This window comes from Dicentrarchus labrax, unplaced genomic scaffold (assembly GCF_905237075.1).
Source record: "Dicentrarchus labrax unplaced genomic scaffold, dlabrax2021, whole genome shotgun sequence".
NCBI lineage: Eukaryota > Metazoa > Chordata > Actinopteri > Moronidae > Dicentrarchus > Dicentrarchus labrax.
The window spans coordinates 19,131,582-19,151,785 of record NW_026136708.1 but is presented as its reverse complement, the minus strand read 5'-3'; the positions used below and the strand labels follow the sequence as shown (position 1 = coordinate 19,151,785).

At 39.7% G+C, this 20,204-nt stretch overlaps 1 protein-coding gene across 3 annotated transcripts in view; it reads right to left on the bottom strand.

The window, feature by feature from the left end:
• cfap61 (cilia and flagella associated protein 61) overlaps positions 1 to 20,204 on the bottom strand; it is a 32,214-nt gene that overhangs the window by 3,618 nt on the left and 8,392 nt on the right. For all 3 annotated transcript variants that reach the window (XM_051408486.1, XM_051408488.1, XM_051408489.1), the window contains exons 14-23: positions 19,936 to 20,142; positions 18,648 to 18,776; positions 14,093 to 14,220; positions 9,652 to 9,744; positions 8,611 to 8,779; positions 8,178 to 8,355; positions 5,184 to 5,476; positions 3,843 to 4,170; positions 1,005 to 1,087; positions 83 to 294 (exon numbers count right to left, since the gene is read on the bottom strand). In XM_051408486.1, the coding sequence (XP_051264446.1) occupies positions 83 to 294; positions 1,005 to 1,087; positions 3,843 to 4,170; positions 5,184 to 5,476; positions 8,178 to 8,355; positions 8,611 to 8,779; positions 9,652 to 9,744; positions 14,093 to 14,220; positions 18,648 to 18,776; positions 19,936 to 20,142 (1,820 nt within the window). The remainder of the gene's footprint in view (positions 1 to 82; positions 295 to 1,004; positions 1,088 to 3,842; positions 4,171 to 5,183; positions 5,477 to 8,177; positions 8,356 to 8,610; positions 8,780 to 9,651; positions 9,745 to 14,092; positions 14,221 to 18,647; positions 18,777 to 19,935; positions 20,143 to 20,204) is intronic.

The following is a 20,204-nucleotide window of genomic DNA, read 5'->3' as shown; positions in this document are numbered from 1 at the left end:
AGAAAGACAAATCAAAGTTTTCTTGACTCAAAATGTCTGCAGTGAATCATAAACAAATAGTAACTGCCCTTTGTTCTCCCACCTGTACAGGTCATGGATGAGGCCCTGCTGGTAGCGGGTCAGCAGCTGGCCGAGCAGCTGCTGGTGTTTCCCGTACAGACACAGGTAATTGGAGACTGGGAGGGGCTTCAGGGAGAAACAGGTGAGTGTCTCCACCAGCTCATAGCAGTCGAGATGTAGACAGAAGTAGTTCCCTGTCTCCACTCGCCCGGTCACGACACTTCTATCCTGTAACTTTACATGAACAAACACACAAGATAGTGAGATAACTTGTTTCCACTTGTACTAACATGATAGATGGATTAAAAGATACGGTTGCAATATTCTATTTTTTTTCCCCCCCACAAAGTCTGTTGATTTCTGAGATGTGACTTTCAGCTCCAAACCAATTGGTTCATACCAAAGGCATAAATCTTTAAAAATGTCACAATAGAAAGAAATAGTGCTGTGTCTCTTTCCCTTATATGTGACACATCTTACAATCACAATAACAATATCTCACATTTTCAATTCAGATTTGGGCCATTTTCATACACATTGCCCTCAATCTGATACATATCTAGTTTGTGGCAGTTATAATGGGATTCAACCAACTTTCATGTCACTCCAATGTGATATTTGTCATGATACCGAGACAGTGGTACTCGTGATGAAGCTCCAGAAGCTCCAGCTACATAAAAACTGAAATAAAAATAAAATACTAAATAAAAATCATGCTTTTGTGTAGTGTCAGTTTTGAATAATTCTGAAACTTTCTGTTTCATTTGGTGATTTCTCTGTGAGTCAGGTGTTGTGTTCACTTGTTTTTCTTTTGTACAAGTGGGGTAGTTGAGGGGGCAGTTCAGACTTCACATCCTGGTCTTGAAAATAAACCCTTGCTGTTTCAAGCAGACTGTATGTAAACCAGAGAAAACCTACCACTGACAGATACAGTAAAAACTTACATGTTCAGCAGGAGCACCTGTCAGGCTGGTAGTGGACGGTTTGGTAACGTGCAGGTAGTTATATCCTCCAGGCAGCTTCCCACCTGAGGAGAGGAAACATATGGTGAAGGTTAATGTGTGTTTATATAATTCATATTGTAATAGAGAACAGGAATCTATTATTCATCATCATCGATGTTAGAGCTGCTTAAAATATATAAAACAATAACTCAATAATAGTGAAAGCAGCAGTCATTCAACTGATCAACTAAGTGATCAGTTGATGAACAGAACATTCTCAAAAACAACTTTAATAATTTATCATTTGTCGATTATTTATAAAAAAAAATATCAAAGATTCTCTGGTTCCAGCTTCTGAAATGTGGTGATTTAAAAAAAAAAAGGAAAAGTGGAATATCTTAATAAAAATAAAGAATTTTGCACCTTGTACTCTGTGACTGTTTCTTACATATGCTAACCTAAAAGAATAATCAGAAATATAATTCTTGACAATAATAAAAAGCATCGAAACATCAAAAATTCATAAGAAAAAAAAAAGTTAAAAAGACCAATCGTGGTGTTATTATTAAGAGAAGGTCCTTTAATCAGAAGAAAATATTCAAATAAGATTAATTTCAGTGCTGAAACATGAACTGGCAGCAAAGCAACGGATACATTACAATGTGTATTTCACTGTTAGCATCCGCCCACAGAGGAAAAGAGAGCAGAGGCAATGAACTCAGATAGCTGGCGGCTATATGGCGTCTCTGCTCTCCCTGAACATTGAAAAGTTCATGTGTGTTTCATCTCTCTGAGAAGGGCGAAGCAGAGTGGCTGTTGTGTTTATGTAACCTGTGAAGTGGCCTTGGTTATTCCGTGAATACACAGCGGCACAATACAGCATTGTTATGCCCTGCTATGGTTTGAGTGTTTGCCACAATAACATCGGCAGTGCGTGGGCGGGTGAAAGATTGGAGAATGTTCGACAAAAACATAATGAAAACATTTTGGCAGTGTAAATTCTCTCAGATAAAAGCAGACAAAAATGGACGGACAGGAAGAAGAACACATAGACACTGAAAACCTATGGAAACCTGACATCTGCTGATGAATGTGAAGGAATTTTGCGTTCATGATTAACCTACAAACTATTTAATGAATGCCAGTTGGAAATGGAATAAAATAGCAGTGAAAGGTAATATAGTAGTGAAGTGGGACACGTTTATTGGGTGTCCAGGCCACCCATTCGTTCTTAATTATTCACCAGTACACCACCAGTACAAAAGATGAATAAGTGAGTTTGCACCATTGGGTCTCATTTACTGTGTGGGAGAGTCCCTGAAGGTTGTATTGAGAAGGTAAGTGAAAGGGCCGTGTGTTGCTCTTCTGTACGGAGATGTGGTGATTAACCAGACGTACAATTGCAAAACCAACCAGTTAGTCATCGCCATCCTTGAAGTCTTTTCTTTTGTAAAACCAAAATATAGAGTTTGAAAGCATTTCTGATAAACCATAAATCTTGCTTGTTCAATCTCTCTTATGAGCGTGAAATGGGCTTATTGTGAAATCCACTCACTACAACAGCGGTTCTCACCAGCTGCCAAGTAACAGTGGGTGTTTTTCTATCGTCTGGCCTCTGGGAGCAGTAATGAGCCCATTATGGCTTAGTGCACTCACAAAGGCGAGATTTATGCTTTATCTGGAGTGTATTTTTTGGTTTTCCAAAAGGAAAGACTTCCTGGATGAAGACTAATTGGTTGGTTTTGCAAATGTACATGTGGTCAATCACCCCACCTCCATTAAAAAGGCAGCACACAACTGCTACTCTGAGCTTTTTTAACATGACCGTACGGGACTGTGTGTGTTGGAAAATATCCGGTTCTTTGATGGTTCTCAAAACTCAAAAATACAAAACAGTGGACATAAAAACAAGTCCAATACACATTCCAAGGATTAGGAATTGGATAAAAATCAAAGAGCTAAAAAGCTAAAAAGCTAAAAATTACGCATTGTTGAACCCTACTGAAATATACAGTAGTTTAAATCAGTTCAGTTTCAGATTATGGGACACTTTAGAGGTGTTAGTACACGTTCAAACAAATCTTTAACACTGAATCTACAAAGTGAACTGGCTATAAGGAATCACTAGTGCCATTGAACAAATCAGTAGGTTTTTTTTCGAGTTCCCTCACTGGTGACTGAGACAATGACGCTTGTCAGCTCAGCTGTGATATACTGTGCGTTAATTCCTCCGAAAAAGCTTACTGAAGGACAAACAAACAATGTAATTTCTCTGTTGCAGATGGTCGGATAGCTGAGCTGTTAACCTTACAAACAGTGCTTGTACTGAACTAAATGTAACAACAGAAACCAACAACAGACGTAATGAAAAGTAATGCATTCACTTGCTGGTGTGCTGATGTACATGCCGATGTGCATTTGAGCAATAATGTAATCGCTTAGCTTAGAACTACATAGTGACCACAAATCTTTGAACAGAACTAAAATGATTCAAATAAGAAAGCATTTTTTGATCATTTTGACAATGATGGATGATTTGTTTCTCACAATAACTTCTCTGTAGCAATGATTGGCGAGGCTCATGGGTATTGTAATATTAGGACACATACCAAACTAAACTTAAACCTATAATATAATTATATTATACAAGAGAATCCAGCGTTTCTATGTTAAGGAACATTGAGGAATCATTAAAAGAAAACGTTGTACAGTTGGAAAAAACTACTTCCAGAACCAGGGCATCTCCCACTCTATGGTCTATCAGTGAGGTCACACACAATAAATCAAACCTAGATGGATAAAATGTAAGAAACTTATGAAAGTGACTTGAAATCAGACCTTGAATCTTAGCCTGTTTGTACAGCGGTATGAGGCGATCCATTTCAGGTGGAGGCTCGTCCGCTGGCTCTTGTGTTGGGTCAAACAGGGGCAGCATCGTTGCCGCCAGGTCCTGGCCAACTTCCTTGGAGCTGAAGTTGGCGTGCGACCACTCGTCTGCGTGGTAGCAGCGGGAGAATTTGGTGAGAGGTCCGGCAGCATAAATGGCTGAATCTCTGGTCTGGAAAGTGGCATTTATGACTAGCCTGCTATCAAAGACCAGGAAGGAGTTGTTGATGCTCTTGAAGACGTTGTAGTCAACTCCTTTATTGGAGAGGTTAATGAACACCTGAAAGGAGATGATTTTATTTTTTCTGTTTTCTTGTGATATCATGATTAGATTCAGTGTAAAGGTACAAATTCTAAACATTCAGACCACATTCTTCCTTAACCAACTTTTTCCTGTTGAAGAGCTGACGTTTCTGCACGTCCCCTTCAACTTCCCTGGTGTTCATCCTTATATTACAGGGTGTCTCTTTGCAATAGCTTGATCACACCTTTTCACTTTCTTGCTGAGAGTTAGATTATAAAACTGATTCCACTCCCATTTCCGCCTGCTGAATATGAAGCTACAGCCAGGAGATGGTAAGCTTTAGGGCTGCAACTAACATTTTTTTCATTATCCATTGATCTCTTGATCTTTTTAGTTCAATCAATCAATTAGTTGTTTGGTCCATAAAGTGTCTGTTTTATAAAACCCAAGGTGACGTCCTAAAATGTCTTTTGTCCACAATTCAAAGATATTCTGTTTACTGTCACTAAGAAGAGAAGCTGAAATCAGATAATTTTGACATTTTCTCTTAAAATAATACTCAAAAGGATTAATTGATTATCAAAATAGTTGGCAATTAATTCAACAACTAATCACTTAATCAACTAATCATTGCAGCTCTACTTAGCTTAGTATAAATACTATGTGGTTGTTGATTTGACAGTGCATATAGCACTTGACTTACTTACTATAGCAGAATGTAAGGACAACAAGGCCTCACTTACAGGGTGTTTCTATTTCAGACTAAAATGAAAAAAGGACAGGAATCCTGTCTGAAACAATGAAAATGGGAAACACACCAACATCATTTTGTGTTTGACAAACACAGTTTGCTTCCAGGAGAGAAATTAACATCCAACCAACAGCCACAAGCTGGTGAATTCAGCCTGTCGTTTGTGAGCTTGTCAGCACCACCAGACAACCTGGCCAGTAACCCACTATTGTTTGGAGAACATTTTCCTTTGTAAAAAAGAAATAACTGACTGGGAAAGCAGTGAAATCATCCAGTGGATTTTGAAACTTTGACTTACTCCACAGTGCAGATGGAGGGGCTCTGCGTCGGTGGTGAATGACACAGATGTGAGAGGATCGGGGTGTTCTCCATTGTTCATCCTGGCCAGCAGGCAGTTATTGTGGACCTGGACCTCTGCCTTTTCCATGGCCGTCGCCACAGCCTTCTCCATGACAGGGTCGCTGAAGCAGGAAACGCCAAGCTTGGGAGGAGGGAGGACTAGATGGATACGATATCCCTGAATGCCGAGGCTGAGCAAAGTCTCCACAGTGGTGAAGACATCGATGCTGTTTCCATAGACGACGGCATTATCTGGTAAGATGCAAGGAGTAAACAGTTAGCCTACTGTCAGAGACACTAATGTCAATATATCTGGCCAAAACGTAATGGCAACGCATCCACTATTCCCTCCTCTACAACTATTTTGGACAACAGTTGTAGATGTTTTCATCATCAACACTGGACATCCAGTTAAAGTAATACCTCATGCTAAAACAGCAGCAGTTACTCCTGTTTATGGAGAACAGATGTCAAAAATCAGACGTTCTTATGCGTTAAAAAATATAAAAGAAAACTACCCACCACAGTAATAACACTTTTGCTGAAAAAGAACATTTTGGATTCATTATTCTCAATTTCAGCGCTCTCGTAGGCACAGTGAATGTTTATCTACTAAATTATAATATTTCAAATAGGAAAGAAGCTCTGCAATTTATATGAGCTGAATGACGACCATGAAGCATTGATTTCTAAAAAAAAAAAGAGTAGTTTGTAAAGGAGCTCTTTATTTTCACAATAGAGATATGATACAAATGATTCCCTTTTTTCAATCCAAAATTTTGTTCTCAAGTTTTCAGCAGCCTTGGTAGAGGACAGGAAGCCTTCAGATTCCTAAACCATGCACCATAGGTGCATGGAGAGAGAAACAATGTGAAACGAAAAGTAATGTAAAAAAAATCTCAATGGATCTTTTTTCCTGTGCAAATACATCCTTTGATGCTCGCTCTTCTGAGAAGCCTCTTGACATTTTACAAGCTCCTATATAATGAGAGTATGTGATCCTCATCTCTCACTGATTATATTACATTTAAAGCACAAAGCCTGGAGCAGCAGGGCCGTCATGCCAGCGGTCTGTGATACAAAGACAACAAAAACTGAGATTTAATATGTGCATTAATTTGTATTTTTAATTGTTAATGTCTTTTTTTTGTTAGTGCTGGAGTTCATATTTTGTTGTTTGTGCGACGGATCCTTTTATTACGTGTAAACACGTAACCTCTGTACCTTGCATTATGCTTATGTAAAAGAATAATTAGAGGTGTCATTATACTACGGATTCCCATTTGGATCGACTATATAAAGCCTGATCCATTTCCAAACCTTTGTTTTGTTTATTACATAAAACTGCTTTTATTTTAATGTAGTCTCACTGTAGGCTGTGTATTCACTGTACTTGACCCATTACTGCCATTTACTGAATATCAAAGGGGTGGGGATGAGGCTGGAAAATATGTGAAGTCTTACTAGTTAACAGAGAGGAGTAGAGAGTAGATATGTATTCAATTATCAGAATGTGGACTATCATGATTTTAACAGAGGTGTAGCAGAACTGTTTCTTTTGATACTTCATTTAGCTAATAATACTTCTTTACTTAAGTATGTTGAATTCAAGACTTGGAGTATTTTGAGTAATGGAGTATTTTTTACACTGCAGTTGGAGTAACACTGAGCTTTAGCTGGCTGCCGTTGAGTGTCTCTGTCCATGGTGCTGAAGGAGAGGAGCGCTGCTGCTACTGAACCATCAAGGCCAGCAGAGTGCAGAGCTTCTCATCAATAAATCTATATCCCACTGCTCACTTCATCTGTGTACTCCTGCTACTATGACTAGAACCATCCAGAGAAACGTGTTTTTATGTCTACAAAAAAAAAAAATGGGAATGAAATCTTCAGAAAGTCAAGGCACACTGCTTTGTTAAGGTAGAAAACTAAAAAAGCCTCAGGGTCCTGAGGTAGACTGGTATGCTGTCTATATAAACTTAATCTTGTAGCCACTGTAATAAAGACCTTGTACCTTTCATGAAGGAATGTGCCTTGTCCTTTTTTTGGGGAATTAATTCCCTGTTTTAGGGGACACTGATTGTCTACTGGTTCATCATTCATCATCCTGGGCCACTGCAGCAAGGACTCAGCCTCAGTACATGGGTCGCCAGCTCTACCCACTGAGCTAACCGGGTGCCCCCACTGTAGTTTATTTTGACTCATTTGACTGCCCCAAATACCCACTAGAGCACCAAAGTGGATTAATCCTGAAAATACTCGCCCACAAATGGGCTATTTTCTCCTGTTTGAGTAACGTTGGATATAAACAAAACTACAGTGACCAGCTTTTTACTTTGCCGTTCGGAAAAAGTGAAAATATTTATTTGAGATTTGTTTTACTGTAGATTTCCATCTACAGTTTGAACCAATAGACTTGGAGCTGAGAGCCACAAACACAAAGTTTTAAGAAAAAAACACATTACTAGGTTTGATGGGATTTGTTGTCAATATCCTTTAAAGCTAGTGCTGAGACAGGACAGAAATGACTGCTTTAGTCTAAATTTACATTCACTCTGTTCCTGTTTGCTGTTGTTATTAAAATATGGAAATAAACATGGTATCTGCGGGAGACAATTTACATTTATTAATGGTTTTCCTTTATGACTGGGATCAGCTAATTAGTATGTATAAAAGCCTCACTCTAGATCACTGCACAATTCCTTCAGAGAGCAGATTAATTTTGCTTAATGACACTGTGTATTTTTTCCTACTCTGAAAGGCCTGGCTCTCAGAAAGTGATATGATAATGGAAATGGATGGAAGAGGCTGACCTGATTCACAGAGATGAAAGATTTCTCTGCAGCTAATTAGCTGCTAATTATACCGGGGCACTTCAGCGCTGACTGGCTGAGTAATGACATACTACTACAGATTAATTTTAGGGCTGCCTGTGTGTGTATGGGTGTTCACTTACCCTCTAGCTCCACAAAGTTGGCACACAGCCAGCGGCGAGCAGCCATGCAGTCACAGAGGTCGTTGAGGGTGAAGAGGTTGGATGGGACGGGCCCGCTGTATGTGTGGTGAGCGGACTGAGCCTGCAGCTGGCTGTTTGTGACGGGCTGGCTCAGATCCACACCAGTAGGACTGGGAATCTACAGTACAGCATCACATGACACACATTTGATTTATAATGTACATTTCAGAGAACAATGTCACCCAAAGTGCCTTAGAAACGGTTGAAACAGCTCAGGATCTTAATAAAGATAATGAATCATAGAAGTAATGTAGGATTGTCAAAGAACAGATTAATGGGATAATTAATAGTGGCATATTCTAACGGACATACAGCATTTTGTTTACATGGGTAATAGGCCTTTAAGGAGGTGTTAACTAAGCAAATAACTCACCTGGTACTGCAGGCCTGTACAGAGTATGAGGTGATCGTAGGGCACCTTCTTACCACCAGACACAAGGACATATTTGGACTTCCTGTTGATGCCCACCATCTTCCCAGTCACCGCGCTGACACAGGCACGCAGAGGCAGCTGGGCCAAGTCTCTGCGGCTGTATGCATGACTGCAGGAAGTTGAAGAAGACTGAGTTGATCGAGAAACCTGGAAAACTACTTCCAACTTCATCACTGCTGACCATGGACTTTTAGCTTTTCAAACCTTATTTTATTGCTTACATTGTTTACATTTGCAATTTTTAGCTAAAGGTCTCTACAGCTACTGGATGGATTTCCATGAAGTTTGGTTCGATCATGTCTCCCCTCAGGATGAATTCTAGTAACTTTGTTGATTCTCTGACCTTTCATCTAGAGCCATCATTAGGTATTAAATTCACTTTGTCCAATTCCAATACTTTGGTTTATGACTAAATACATTTAAATCTAATGGCATTGTGTTCAGCCTCAGCTGTTCGTGTCTAGTCCTAATTAACAAATGTTAACATGCTAACATCCCAAACTAAGATTATGAAGATGTTAAACATTACACCTGCTAAACATCAGAACATTAACATTGTTAGCATGCTGATGTTAACATGTAGCTCAAAGTACGGCTGTGCCTAAATATAGCCTCTCATATGAGCGGCTAGAATGGCTGCAGACTCTTATTCTTGTTCTATAATATAAAGTTTCACATTTCAGTTTTTTTTTTTTAATTGTTGCATTTTCACTACGGAGAGGAAAAACACTGAAATCCCCTCGTTATGTGTCTTTCATTACAATCGGAAGTCGCTAAATTAATTTATGAATTTAAAACAATAACTGGGAAACTTCTGGAGCTAACGAATGTAGTCGTAAGTAGTAGTTGAGTTTAATTTCACATAAAATAATTAAACAATTTAAATGTTTTTAGAACTGTCTCATGGTATGCTGAGTTTTTAATGTAAGATGCCAAAACATAATTTTCCATTTTCATGTCTGATGTCGTACATTCACTCACCTTGTGGACAGAAATCCAATGTCCTCGTGGTTGTAGTCACTTGGGAAACCGTGTGTTGAGATGAGGGTCAGGTTGTTGAACCTCAGGTGAGGGCTACGAGAGAACAAACAACAACTGAAAAGCAAGAGTGCTTTTCCCCAGAATACAGTGAATACATACAGGACACAGTATGTTAGGAATGTTTTCTGTGGAAGGACAACTGCGACAGCTGCCTTCTTCATCCACTGACGTGCAACAACATTTAGCCTGACTAATGTCAGGCACGTCAAGAGATAAAGAATAAAAAAAATGTAATAAAACTCTGTACAATAGATGAACACAATGATACTTCTCCAAAGATGCTTTGGTTGTTTAGGATGTTTCTCAGACAGTCTGACCCTGAATAAGGTGGATAACAGAAAGGCCCTGAACACCCAAAGTACACCCACACAGGTCATTTTACTGGCTGATTATACCTCTTCTCATGTCTGTGAAGGTCTGATCAACATCTACCTCTCTGTCCTGTTAGCTGTGTTGCACGTTAGGACAAATGACACCATTATCATTCAAATAGTTAGTTAGCATAGATTTGCTCATCTTTATCCGTAACAGAGGTTTAACCAGCCAAAATAACTAAAAACAAATGTGTGGATGTGTAGTTATTTATCTATCTTCATAGTTTTTGGGGTTTAAACCAGAGGAATATGCTGGCAAACAGCAGTTTCAGCAGTTTAGGTGATTTTATTTTCAAAAACATGATTCAATAAGTTTTTAAGACTGTGGGGTGCAGTCTGGAAATATTTAAATTGAAAATTCATAGTTAGAAAATTTGCTTCAGTAAAACTCAAACACAGTCGCTCTATTTGAGAGTCTCCCTCAAACATATATTCTGAGCATTATTAAACATAAATTAAAAATCTCAGGCGTTGAATCAGTGGAGGTTCTCACGTGGAAATTCTGCAGCCTATACACACATTTGTGGTTCCCAATGGAAAATCCTGAACTGCCCTCCTACCTCTTGTGTGTTTACAGTCCACAATATACAACATCTCTTGTGATGCAAATGACTTCTTTTGTGGTGGCATACGGGACATTACACAGCTGATAACAGCAGCTCCAGCTCCTCCGTCCATTGAATAGCACAGTGTGTACCTCGCGGTGTTCAACCTTATCACACAGACGCCTCTGATCGCCTTCTGCGCTGTTCTTATCTCAGCTTCCTGCTAAATTAACGCCCAGTGGCACAAAGCTACACCACCAGGCACTAAAATGCTGGTAAACTGACAATATGGGAATATATGCTGTGAGCGAGATGATGACAGCTGATGTTAACCAGCAGAGATTTTGTAAACTTCACATCTCTGGTTATATTAAACCATTGTGGATAATATTGCATATCAGTGAGAACTCCTTTATGATCATTTACAGGATTTTTGCTTCACTGTTATGAAGTATCTTGATTTATCAGATATTTAACTTGGTGGATCAGCTAAAAATGGACAATCCCATCTGATTATTATATGATAATGAGGATGAGGAGAGGAGAGCCAGATTTTTAATTGTGGCTTTTAGTGGAGCTATGGATGCTACTACTCTACGGAGGTGTGTGTGGATGCAAAGTTGGAGCCAGGAGTGGTGGGATCGTGATGTGAATGACCGATTTCATCCAAAATTTCAGCAGGTCAAAGGCTACGTTTAGCGAGACCTGGTGGGAGACAGTCGTATGAATTCCAGTACGATTGTTCAGACTGAGGTCGCAAAAAAAGCCTGTATCCGAATAAGGACAACATACGTGGCCATATAAGTGGCACAAATCAGAATTGAAAAGATCAGATTCCATGTGAGCTGGACTGAAAAAATGTTGCCCACTTGTGCCTGCATGCTGAACCTAGCCTAACAATGGTTCTCATTATTGATTAACCCTAATGATTTTGTCATTGATTGACTAATTTTCCATTTCCTAAAACAAGAGCCTAAGCTGACATCCTCAAACTGCTTGTTTTGAACAGCCAACTGCCCAAAACCCAAAGGTATTCAATTTATGATGATATAAAAACAGAAAAAAGCAGCAAATTCTCACATTTGAGTAGCTGGAACCAGCAAATTTGGGCATTTGTGCTTGATAACTAAATAACTGAATAGTTGATTAATCTTATGTCAATCGACTAATGGATTAATTGACTAATTGATTCTTTACAAGTTATATCACTCTCTTGTAGAGAGCAGCAAAATGAGCATGTTTAAAATGAAAATGAATATACATACAGATTTATTGATCAAAACAGAGATTACAGAATGATCAAGTCAGGAATCCTCAACTGTCATTTCTGAGTTTTGTGTCATCAGTGGTTTGATCCTTGATTTTGAACATGCAAATAATAATAATGATCAACCATCAGACAATGACTGCAGTCAAACTTTCCTTGTTAATCTGTGCCAGAAGGTGGATTTATGCCACAGCACTGAGGCATTAAGGCCCATTATTGGTGTCTGGATGTGACTGAATCAGAAGCTGCGGATTTGCTCTGTTATCAGCCGGTGACAGACGGCCGTGGTGACCCTGCAGCCTGACCGCAGCGAGCAGAGGGCCGAGCCGCCACAGAGCTCTTTATCTGTCTGACCCTGTCCCAGCCAGTAATGGTGTTAGGGGGGTGGTGCTGGTGCTGCTGGGCTGAATTCAATGAGCACATGGAAAGCTGTGTTGGGGTGGGGAGGGGTGAAGGGGGATGGACGTTTGGGCAGGGCTGATAAGGGGGCCCCAGCAGGCCGAAACTGACCCATCATTCACTCTCTCAATGCGTCGCCGCCTCACCATTAGTTCAGCGGACACTAACTGCCTCATTAGTCAACTCATTAGTGACAGCAAACACAGATCGCTGCAGCAGATCCCTGACGGGGGGAAACAGTGGAGTGGCTAATTAAAGGGGGCCAGCACTGGCCCTGCTGAATGCCAGGCCTCAGACAGCTGCGTGCGCCCGCCCCAGCATCACTGCCATGCCAGCCTCGCCAGCGCTGAGAGCTGTGAGATCTCACTCCACAAAACAACGACCCCGGTTGCCTGGCAGCTATCGCCCGGTTCTGAATCAGCAGCCGTGCGCTTCTTATTATCTGCCGGAGCAGTTAATCTCACAAAGGCAGGACGAAGGCAAACATGTAAGACGTCCGACCCGGAGTCAAGTGACATTTCCAGAGATTGGATTCCTTGAATATAAAACGATTAAAATAATGAAAGAAAAGCTTCATTGTGGGACTGCTCTCCTTGGGTTCAGTGTTTCTGTGGACACTGGAGTATTTCTCCACAGACACATCCGAATCTGTGATCAATCATCATGTGAATACTTTTATTATGACAGCTGCTAGCTGTCTATTATACCTCCTGCATCATCTCTGAGCACTTTACTACTCGACTGTGTACTTGACACTTTTCTTCTGTTACCTGCCTGACCGACACAGACAGTTTTTCCTCTGCTTACAGAAGTTCTGGGTTTAAGTTTTGATTTGGTGCCTGGTCCTAATTTGATTCTACTGCAGGTTGCAGCATGTAATGATTCCTAACAGTGTAATTTACTATGATTAAAAGCACTTCTAGTATACAGTACAGTATACAGAAAAAACTAAGTTTTAATATTTATCATTTTAATTTTCCTCTGCAGTGTTGCTGTAAATACCCAGCCACTAACCCAGGGCTTCAGACTATGAAAGCCCAGATTGACTGCATGTCAGTTGTTTTCCGGTAACATAAACAATAGCAGAAAACACACCACTAAAGTACAATATCAGCTATTAACTTGTTTTTAAGTTTTTAACAAATGTATTGTCTTAGATTGTGTTACGCTCACATTATGGTTGTCCTCTAAATAAAAGATAAGGCTGGTGTAATATTTGTCTTATTGTTCACAAATACCATGAACTGACTCAGACCAACAATGTGTCTCACAGTACTTTCCGACTTCCCTGTCTGTGGCCCATTGGTTGCTACTGAAGACATACATGTTCAAAAAAGGTCACAAGTTTATAGTTTCCTAAAAAAAAGCCCAGGAATTCCCTAAAACCGCTGGTCACTGTAGTTTTTACTAAATGTCAAATAGGAGGAAATACTGCCTTTGCTGGGGACTATTTTCAGTGGTGGATTAATACACATTTGGTGTGGTATTTCTGGAAGCAGAGTGCTGTAAGCACTGTTCTTGTTGTGGACTTGGAGATGACAGGGTGCATACACAATGCACAGATGGTGAGAGGTGTGTGCGTGTGTGTGTGTGTGTGGGGGGGGTTAATAGGGGCCCAACAGCAATTTTGTTCCCCAGGGCCCTTTAAGAGGTTAATCTGCCCATGGTTACAGAAGAAGAATTGTGACATTATTTGTCTCTGCTGCTACTAATTCAGACAAGGCCAGTGTATACACAGTTTACTGCACATCTGGGAGGAAAATGATACCGAGGAGCTTGTTCTGAGACGGACTCACCAGAAACAAAGCACCTCAAGGAAAGATAAACCTGTGTCAGAAGCCCCCACCACCACAATCCTGGCGTTAATGGTGACCTTTGGCTCCATGGTTAACTTTCTGCTGATGAGGCTGAGAGCAAACGGTTCCTGAGAAACACAGAGAGAAGACAAGTCAGTCAGATTCACTGGATTTACTTGAGTGAAAAAATCTGGAGGGAATTTGTCACTCCCAAAATGACTGGTGCCATTTTCTGAAAATTAAATAATCCATCAAATGCACATAGACTTAATTATTAATACACTAAAAGCATGACAAAATGATGTGTCCAATTTTTCTCATTTGAATATTACAGGATGAAGTGGAACTAGCTTTCATTAAAGCACTTAATCTGCCTGCTGAAGGGACAGTCCAGCTTTCAGGCAAAAACCTTTATAGTCTGCAACATTTAAGCAAGGTTTGTGCCAAATCTTACGCTTCTGAAATCTGTGCCAAGTGAAGCACCGTCCTTTTACAGGTGGTTGGCATATTCAGATTTTTCCAGACATTAGAGTAGCTAAAGTAGATACACCTTGAAGGAAGAGACATTTCACAATAGAAACTGTGTTTCTGAAAGGAACTTGACTACCTGTATTTTATAGGCTAAAGCACTTTAGATTAGAGAAAAAAAGAGAAGGAATTATGTTTTACTTTTTTGGGCATTTTAATGTCTTTAAAGGATAGACAGTAAAGAGATGACAGGAAATTAGGAAAGAGATGGGGGATGACATGCAACAAAGGTCCCAGGATAATATGGTAAGTGGTTGACTAAACCCAGAGGTCACCAGGGAGCTCCTAAAAATTGTTTGTAACCTCAGTTTCTTTTGTGCACAGCTCTGCTTCCGATTAGTCTACAGACTTGTCTGGTAATGCCATTGAAAGTTTGTGTTTCTGCACGTATTTCATATTATGTGTTTCATTTTTTTCACACAAATAAAGGGTTTCAACAGGTTTTAAATTTAAGATATTTTTAAGATCTTTGTAAGACCATCATGAATGCAATTTAAAATCTATTTGGTCCTTTAAATATTCCCTAACGTAAATTCAAACTGTGAAGAAAGCAGGTTTTGCACCTCCCTAAAATAATTCAATCAAAAGCCATTGCAACCAAAACCATCAACTAAGATATTTCGTGTTTCAACAGAGAATCGCCTCATAATGGGAGCTAGTATGATTACTATGTACACTAACAAAATGTCTTCTAGAAAATATGTTTACATCCTACTAATTTCCAACAGCAAATAAGTTTGCCAGAAACTTTTTGCCACCTGAATATTGTTTTTTAATCAACATAATGAGGAATGGTAGCTGCCAAGTCAGAAAATGTCCATCTAGAACATAATGTCTGTGTCTCCTGGGACTTCATTCAGTGGGGAAAAAATCTTATGCAGTTGCAAACTGCCCCTCAACATGTGTTTGGCAAAGCAGATTATTAATATATAACAACATTTCTAGAAGACTAGTTAGAACATAATTTTACTGACCTAGAACAACGTCCTACTCACACTCTGTGGTGGGGAGGTGATAAACTGGAGAAGCTCAGGTATTTGCTTTGTGGTCCCACTGAACAATTCAAGAAAACATGACAGCCTTTTTCTGAATTCTTTGGCCAATTAAATTGTACAACGTCGAGATAGTTGTGTTGATCTTCGAAACACTCTTTTTGTATTTTTGAGATAGTATTTATTCATATTTTCTGCTTGGTGTTCTTTCATCCCACTGTCTACCCATGTTTGTGTATTAATCAAGTGTTTTTCCTGTATTCATATGCTCAGAACTCAATAAACACAGAAAAATAAGAGAAATGCAATAAGTGAAGCTCAAGATTCTAATGAGATGGAAACACAGAGCTCGTGTTGACGTGTGACCTGACAGTTAAGGAACACTTTTCCACAATAATTACAAAAGAGTCCCACAGGAATTAGTAGAACACTGCGTTCTAATTTCCCAATTCCTCCACCGCCAAGCGTCTCTGGTCCTCGCCCATGTGATCTGAGGCAGCTAATGGCTCCTTCATCATCTATAATTAGGCAGATTGGCCCCACAATGCACCTTGTTGGATGAAAACAGCATTGAGCAAAAAAGGGGGAAACCCGAGGGTGAAATTAACCTTTGTGTAATATTCAAATAATTTCCAGGAGGGCCTGTGTGCCCGACATCTGTCACATACTGAGAGATGTTGTGGCACAGGAAAATAAAAGAGCATATGGCTATTTTAAATGATAAATGTATGTGTACGCGCACCAAAAAAACAAGTGATCTTATAAATAATTTTAGTAGTAGTAATAAAACAAAAGCAGCTACTGAAACTGAAGAACATATTCCTCAATTGTTGTAAACTGTAAACATTTAGCAGTTCACATTAAGGTTCTAGGTCAGTTTTGAATGAATTCAGCAACTGTGGCAATGTATTGAGTTCCCAAATGCAATGATGAAGCGTTCTGAATCTGCTTGTGGAGTGGAAGAGATGAACCAGAGGTCAGCAGAAAAATACTGCTTGTTATTATTTTTTATAGAAGTCATCCATTAAAACACTTTTATCAAAACAATATTTACAAACATGTCAGATAAACAATCATTTTTAAGCTGTGTGTCATGCAGACGCTGTATTGTGACATTTATTGAAAATGAGTATTACTTTATATGTAAAAATTGTATATTTGTTATTGCATGTAGGCAAATAAATTAAATGCCTATATGCATCCATCTGAATACTGCAGGAATTAACCAGATGAGGTATTCAGATAAACAAAGCTCCTGTCTCATCTGCATGTGCAGTGGAGCAGGTGCAGCGGCTCTTATCAAGCTAGAGATGCCTCACCTTCCCTAAACACAATGACCGTAGCTCTGTGTAATATGATCCTGTATTGACAGAGAGGGAACAGGTGCTTTAAATTTGATTAATCATCCCGAGGCCCACATCGGGAGGCAGGGGAGAAGCTCGGAGGCGAAGCTCTTATCTGCACGGTAGCCTGAAAATCATGACTGCTGTGTTACCGAGGTGAAGGGGGGGCGGACTGGGTTTGATAGAGTGAAATGAACATGTGAGTGTACGCGGCGACGCCTCTGGGTCTAAAGAGCACTGCTGTACACGCGGCAAGTATTTATGTTAAAATAAATCACAGCAAGAAGATCAGAAGATTTAAGACTATGATACAAGATTGAGGGTTCAGAGGAGAGGAAGAGGAAACCATTCAGAGCTGTGATTATCGTTATTCACCTCCGACTCATTCTTTTACCACCTTCTTAGGTTTTTATTAAAAAATAAATAAAACAAAGTTGCCCTCAACTATCGGCTTAAGTTGCTACAAACAGACATCTAGCCCTGAGGGAGAGAGACATACCTAGGTACTTATAAACACTTAAATAAAAAGATGAACTGAAAGCTGGGGTGGTAAAAGCGTTCTGAGTGGCTGCACTCAAAGGTGGGCAGACTTGTTGTTGAATATGATTCATTCAGACTCAACTATCTCATCGTCTTCACAGTGAATACTCTATGTGAAGAATCTTATATCAGAACAAGAGGTTTAAAGCTTTAGATTTTCCAAATACTTAGTGCCTTTTAAAATCTTTTGTAGATTTTAGAGTTATCCGAGAGGACACAGACAGAAACTCAGGTAAAACACTCAACACAACTCCATTATTCCATTCTAACTTCCCTTCCTTTCTTTTTAGATCTTAGTTTTTTTTAAGTGTGTGTTTAAATGTTTACACTTAAATTGACTCCAACTCCTTTCACCACTTTCACTTAAGCTAACACTTCATCTACTTTTGGCGATTATATCTTGTGAATATGCCTCAACTAACAACAACTCCTTTGAGCACTTTCACGTCAACTTCTTTTACTGCTTTAACTTGACCTATTACTCTCCATATGAATCATTTCTAAAGCCAAAATAAATCAACATTTTAAGTTTAAAATGTGCAGTTTTAAGCAGAGGTCTTCTTCATAAAAGTCTACTCACAAATATATTTTGTGTAGACTTTCTTTAAAAATTACTTTGAATTCTTTAAGTTTCATAGATATCTATAAAGCTAAACTCTCACGACATATGTAAAACATGTATTTCTGAACTCTGAACTGAGTTGACCGACAAGAAAATATTTGTGGCCACCTGAAAAGAAATATCTATAATACAGATGTATTTGAAATAAAATTAGCAAACTGAACAATTTTCACACATAAGATTTTCTTTTGTTCAAATGTCTTTAGAAGTCTTTGTTAAGTGTGTTCAGAGGTGACCATTATTATGGACCATTATTTGGAAATGCTGTTTGAGGATTCACTTTATGACAAGATGTAATAGAAAATAAAATGTGAATGTTCATTCCATCATACTGTGTTTTCTGTACTGGAGTTTCCCCTCCATACCTTTAAGTGAATCACATTCTATGTCACTCTGAGCTTTATCCTTTTGAAACAGCACCGTCTAGTGGTCACATTAACTCCCTGCTGTGTTCCCCCTGTCAGCGGCCTTCAGCTAATCTAAATTCCCTGGCAGGCTGCTCCCTGTCAGCCAGCTGCTACTGTGCCCACCTGGTCCTCGGTGATCTGCGTGGAAGGGGCGTTGATGCCAAGCTCCTCCAGTGGGTAGATGATCTGGCGTCGCGGGCGGACGGGGACCGCACAGTTGAGGACAAAATCCAGATGGTGGATGCAGGAATTCTGGGTGCAGAAGAAGAGGGCACAATGACAATGAGCTCAGAATGAGAAAAATCCCCTCAGAGGTTAAACAGCATCAGTGTGGGGCTCGGGAGGCAACTGGAAGGCGACAGAGTGATAATGAGCTCCGGTGAAGAGGTTAGATGATGCAAGGTTTACACCACTGATATAAGCTGCCTGGAAAACATCACCCAATGTTTCATCCACTGCCTGAACAGAGATAATTCTCTGGTTATCTTCTGCCATTATTCTATTTGCACATCAGCATCTCCCAATCTGGTGCTTGTTTGTGGAAGGTAATTAGCAGAGGAAGTTGAGGCCTCTACACGTTGAGGAAATGTCTTATTATGGTGTGGAGAGGTGGAGCTGGCAGCACTGTCGGCACCTGCTGCCCCGACCCCGGGGACAGCAGCCTGCTGAGGGCGGCACTCTGCAAAAAATGACCTTCTAAAAGCTACAGCATTTTAACATGAACAAATCCATTTGTCTGAAGAGCCAAAAGAGGCTGTAGATTCAGTCTCTTTGTCCTAATGAAATCCTGGTGTATCACAGGAAAAGGAAGGAAATGTTACTTTTTTGAACAACTCGAGTCTGACATCTTAAAACCTTTACATTATACAATGAATAAATAATTACATGGTATCACTAATTTATCTTAACTGGACTTGTATGCAGTCTGAAGTGTCGAATGAAGTTGTATGAAGTTGTAGCAACAAGTAAGCTGGTGGGTAAAATGTTATAATAACAAACATCATTGCCAAACAAAAAGAAGACCCAGGTTTGGCAGAACTAAAGAGTACATTTCAACATGTCATTAAATGTTTACCAAATCAAAAATCATGCCTTCTCTCAGGTTTTATCGACTATTTTGCACAAGGTTCTACATATTTAGCAAATAGAAGAAGTCAAGCATCTAAAGGTAGGCAGGCAAACTGTCTGAACGTGCTTCTCGAATTTGCCTATTCTTATATTCATGCAATCGGTGTTAAGAAACTATCACTTCTGTTAACTGAAATCAAGAGTTTAAATGATATTTTTTGCAGTGTATGAACTGACGATCATTACACTAATGACAATGTGTATCTGAGCAGACATGCACAGAGACTGGAAGGGGCCCAGAGATAAGGGGCCAGGAAGGGCCTGAAGGTCCCTGTGCACCCACCTCCTGGCTGTGGTAGGAGGGGTAGATTCTGTGGTACAGGCAGGATTTTTGAGCCAGCCGGAGGACCTCCTTAAACAAGTGTTTGGTGAAGTGCTGGAAGGAGGGTTTGAGGACAAAGTGGAGTATCTGAGCATGCTCCTCGTAGTGGTGATGGCTGAAATAGATGAAGTTCTCGATGTTGTAGTGGGCACGAATGTACTCGATGTCCTGAAAAAGACAGATTAAATAATGAAGTCAGTTTTCTGTTGACAAACTCGGTAACAGAGGAA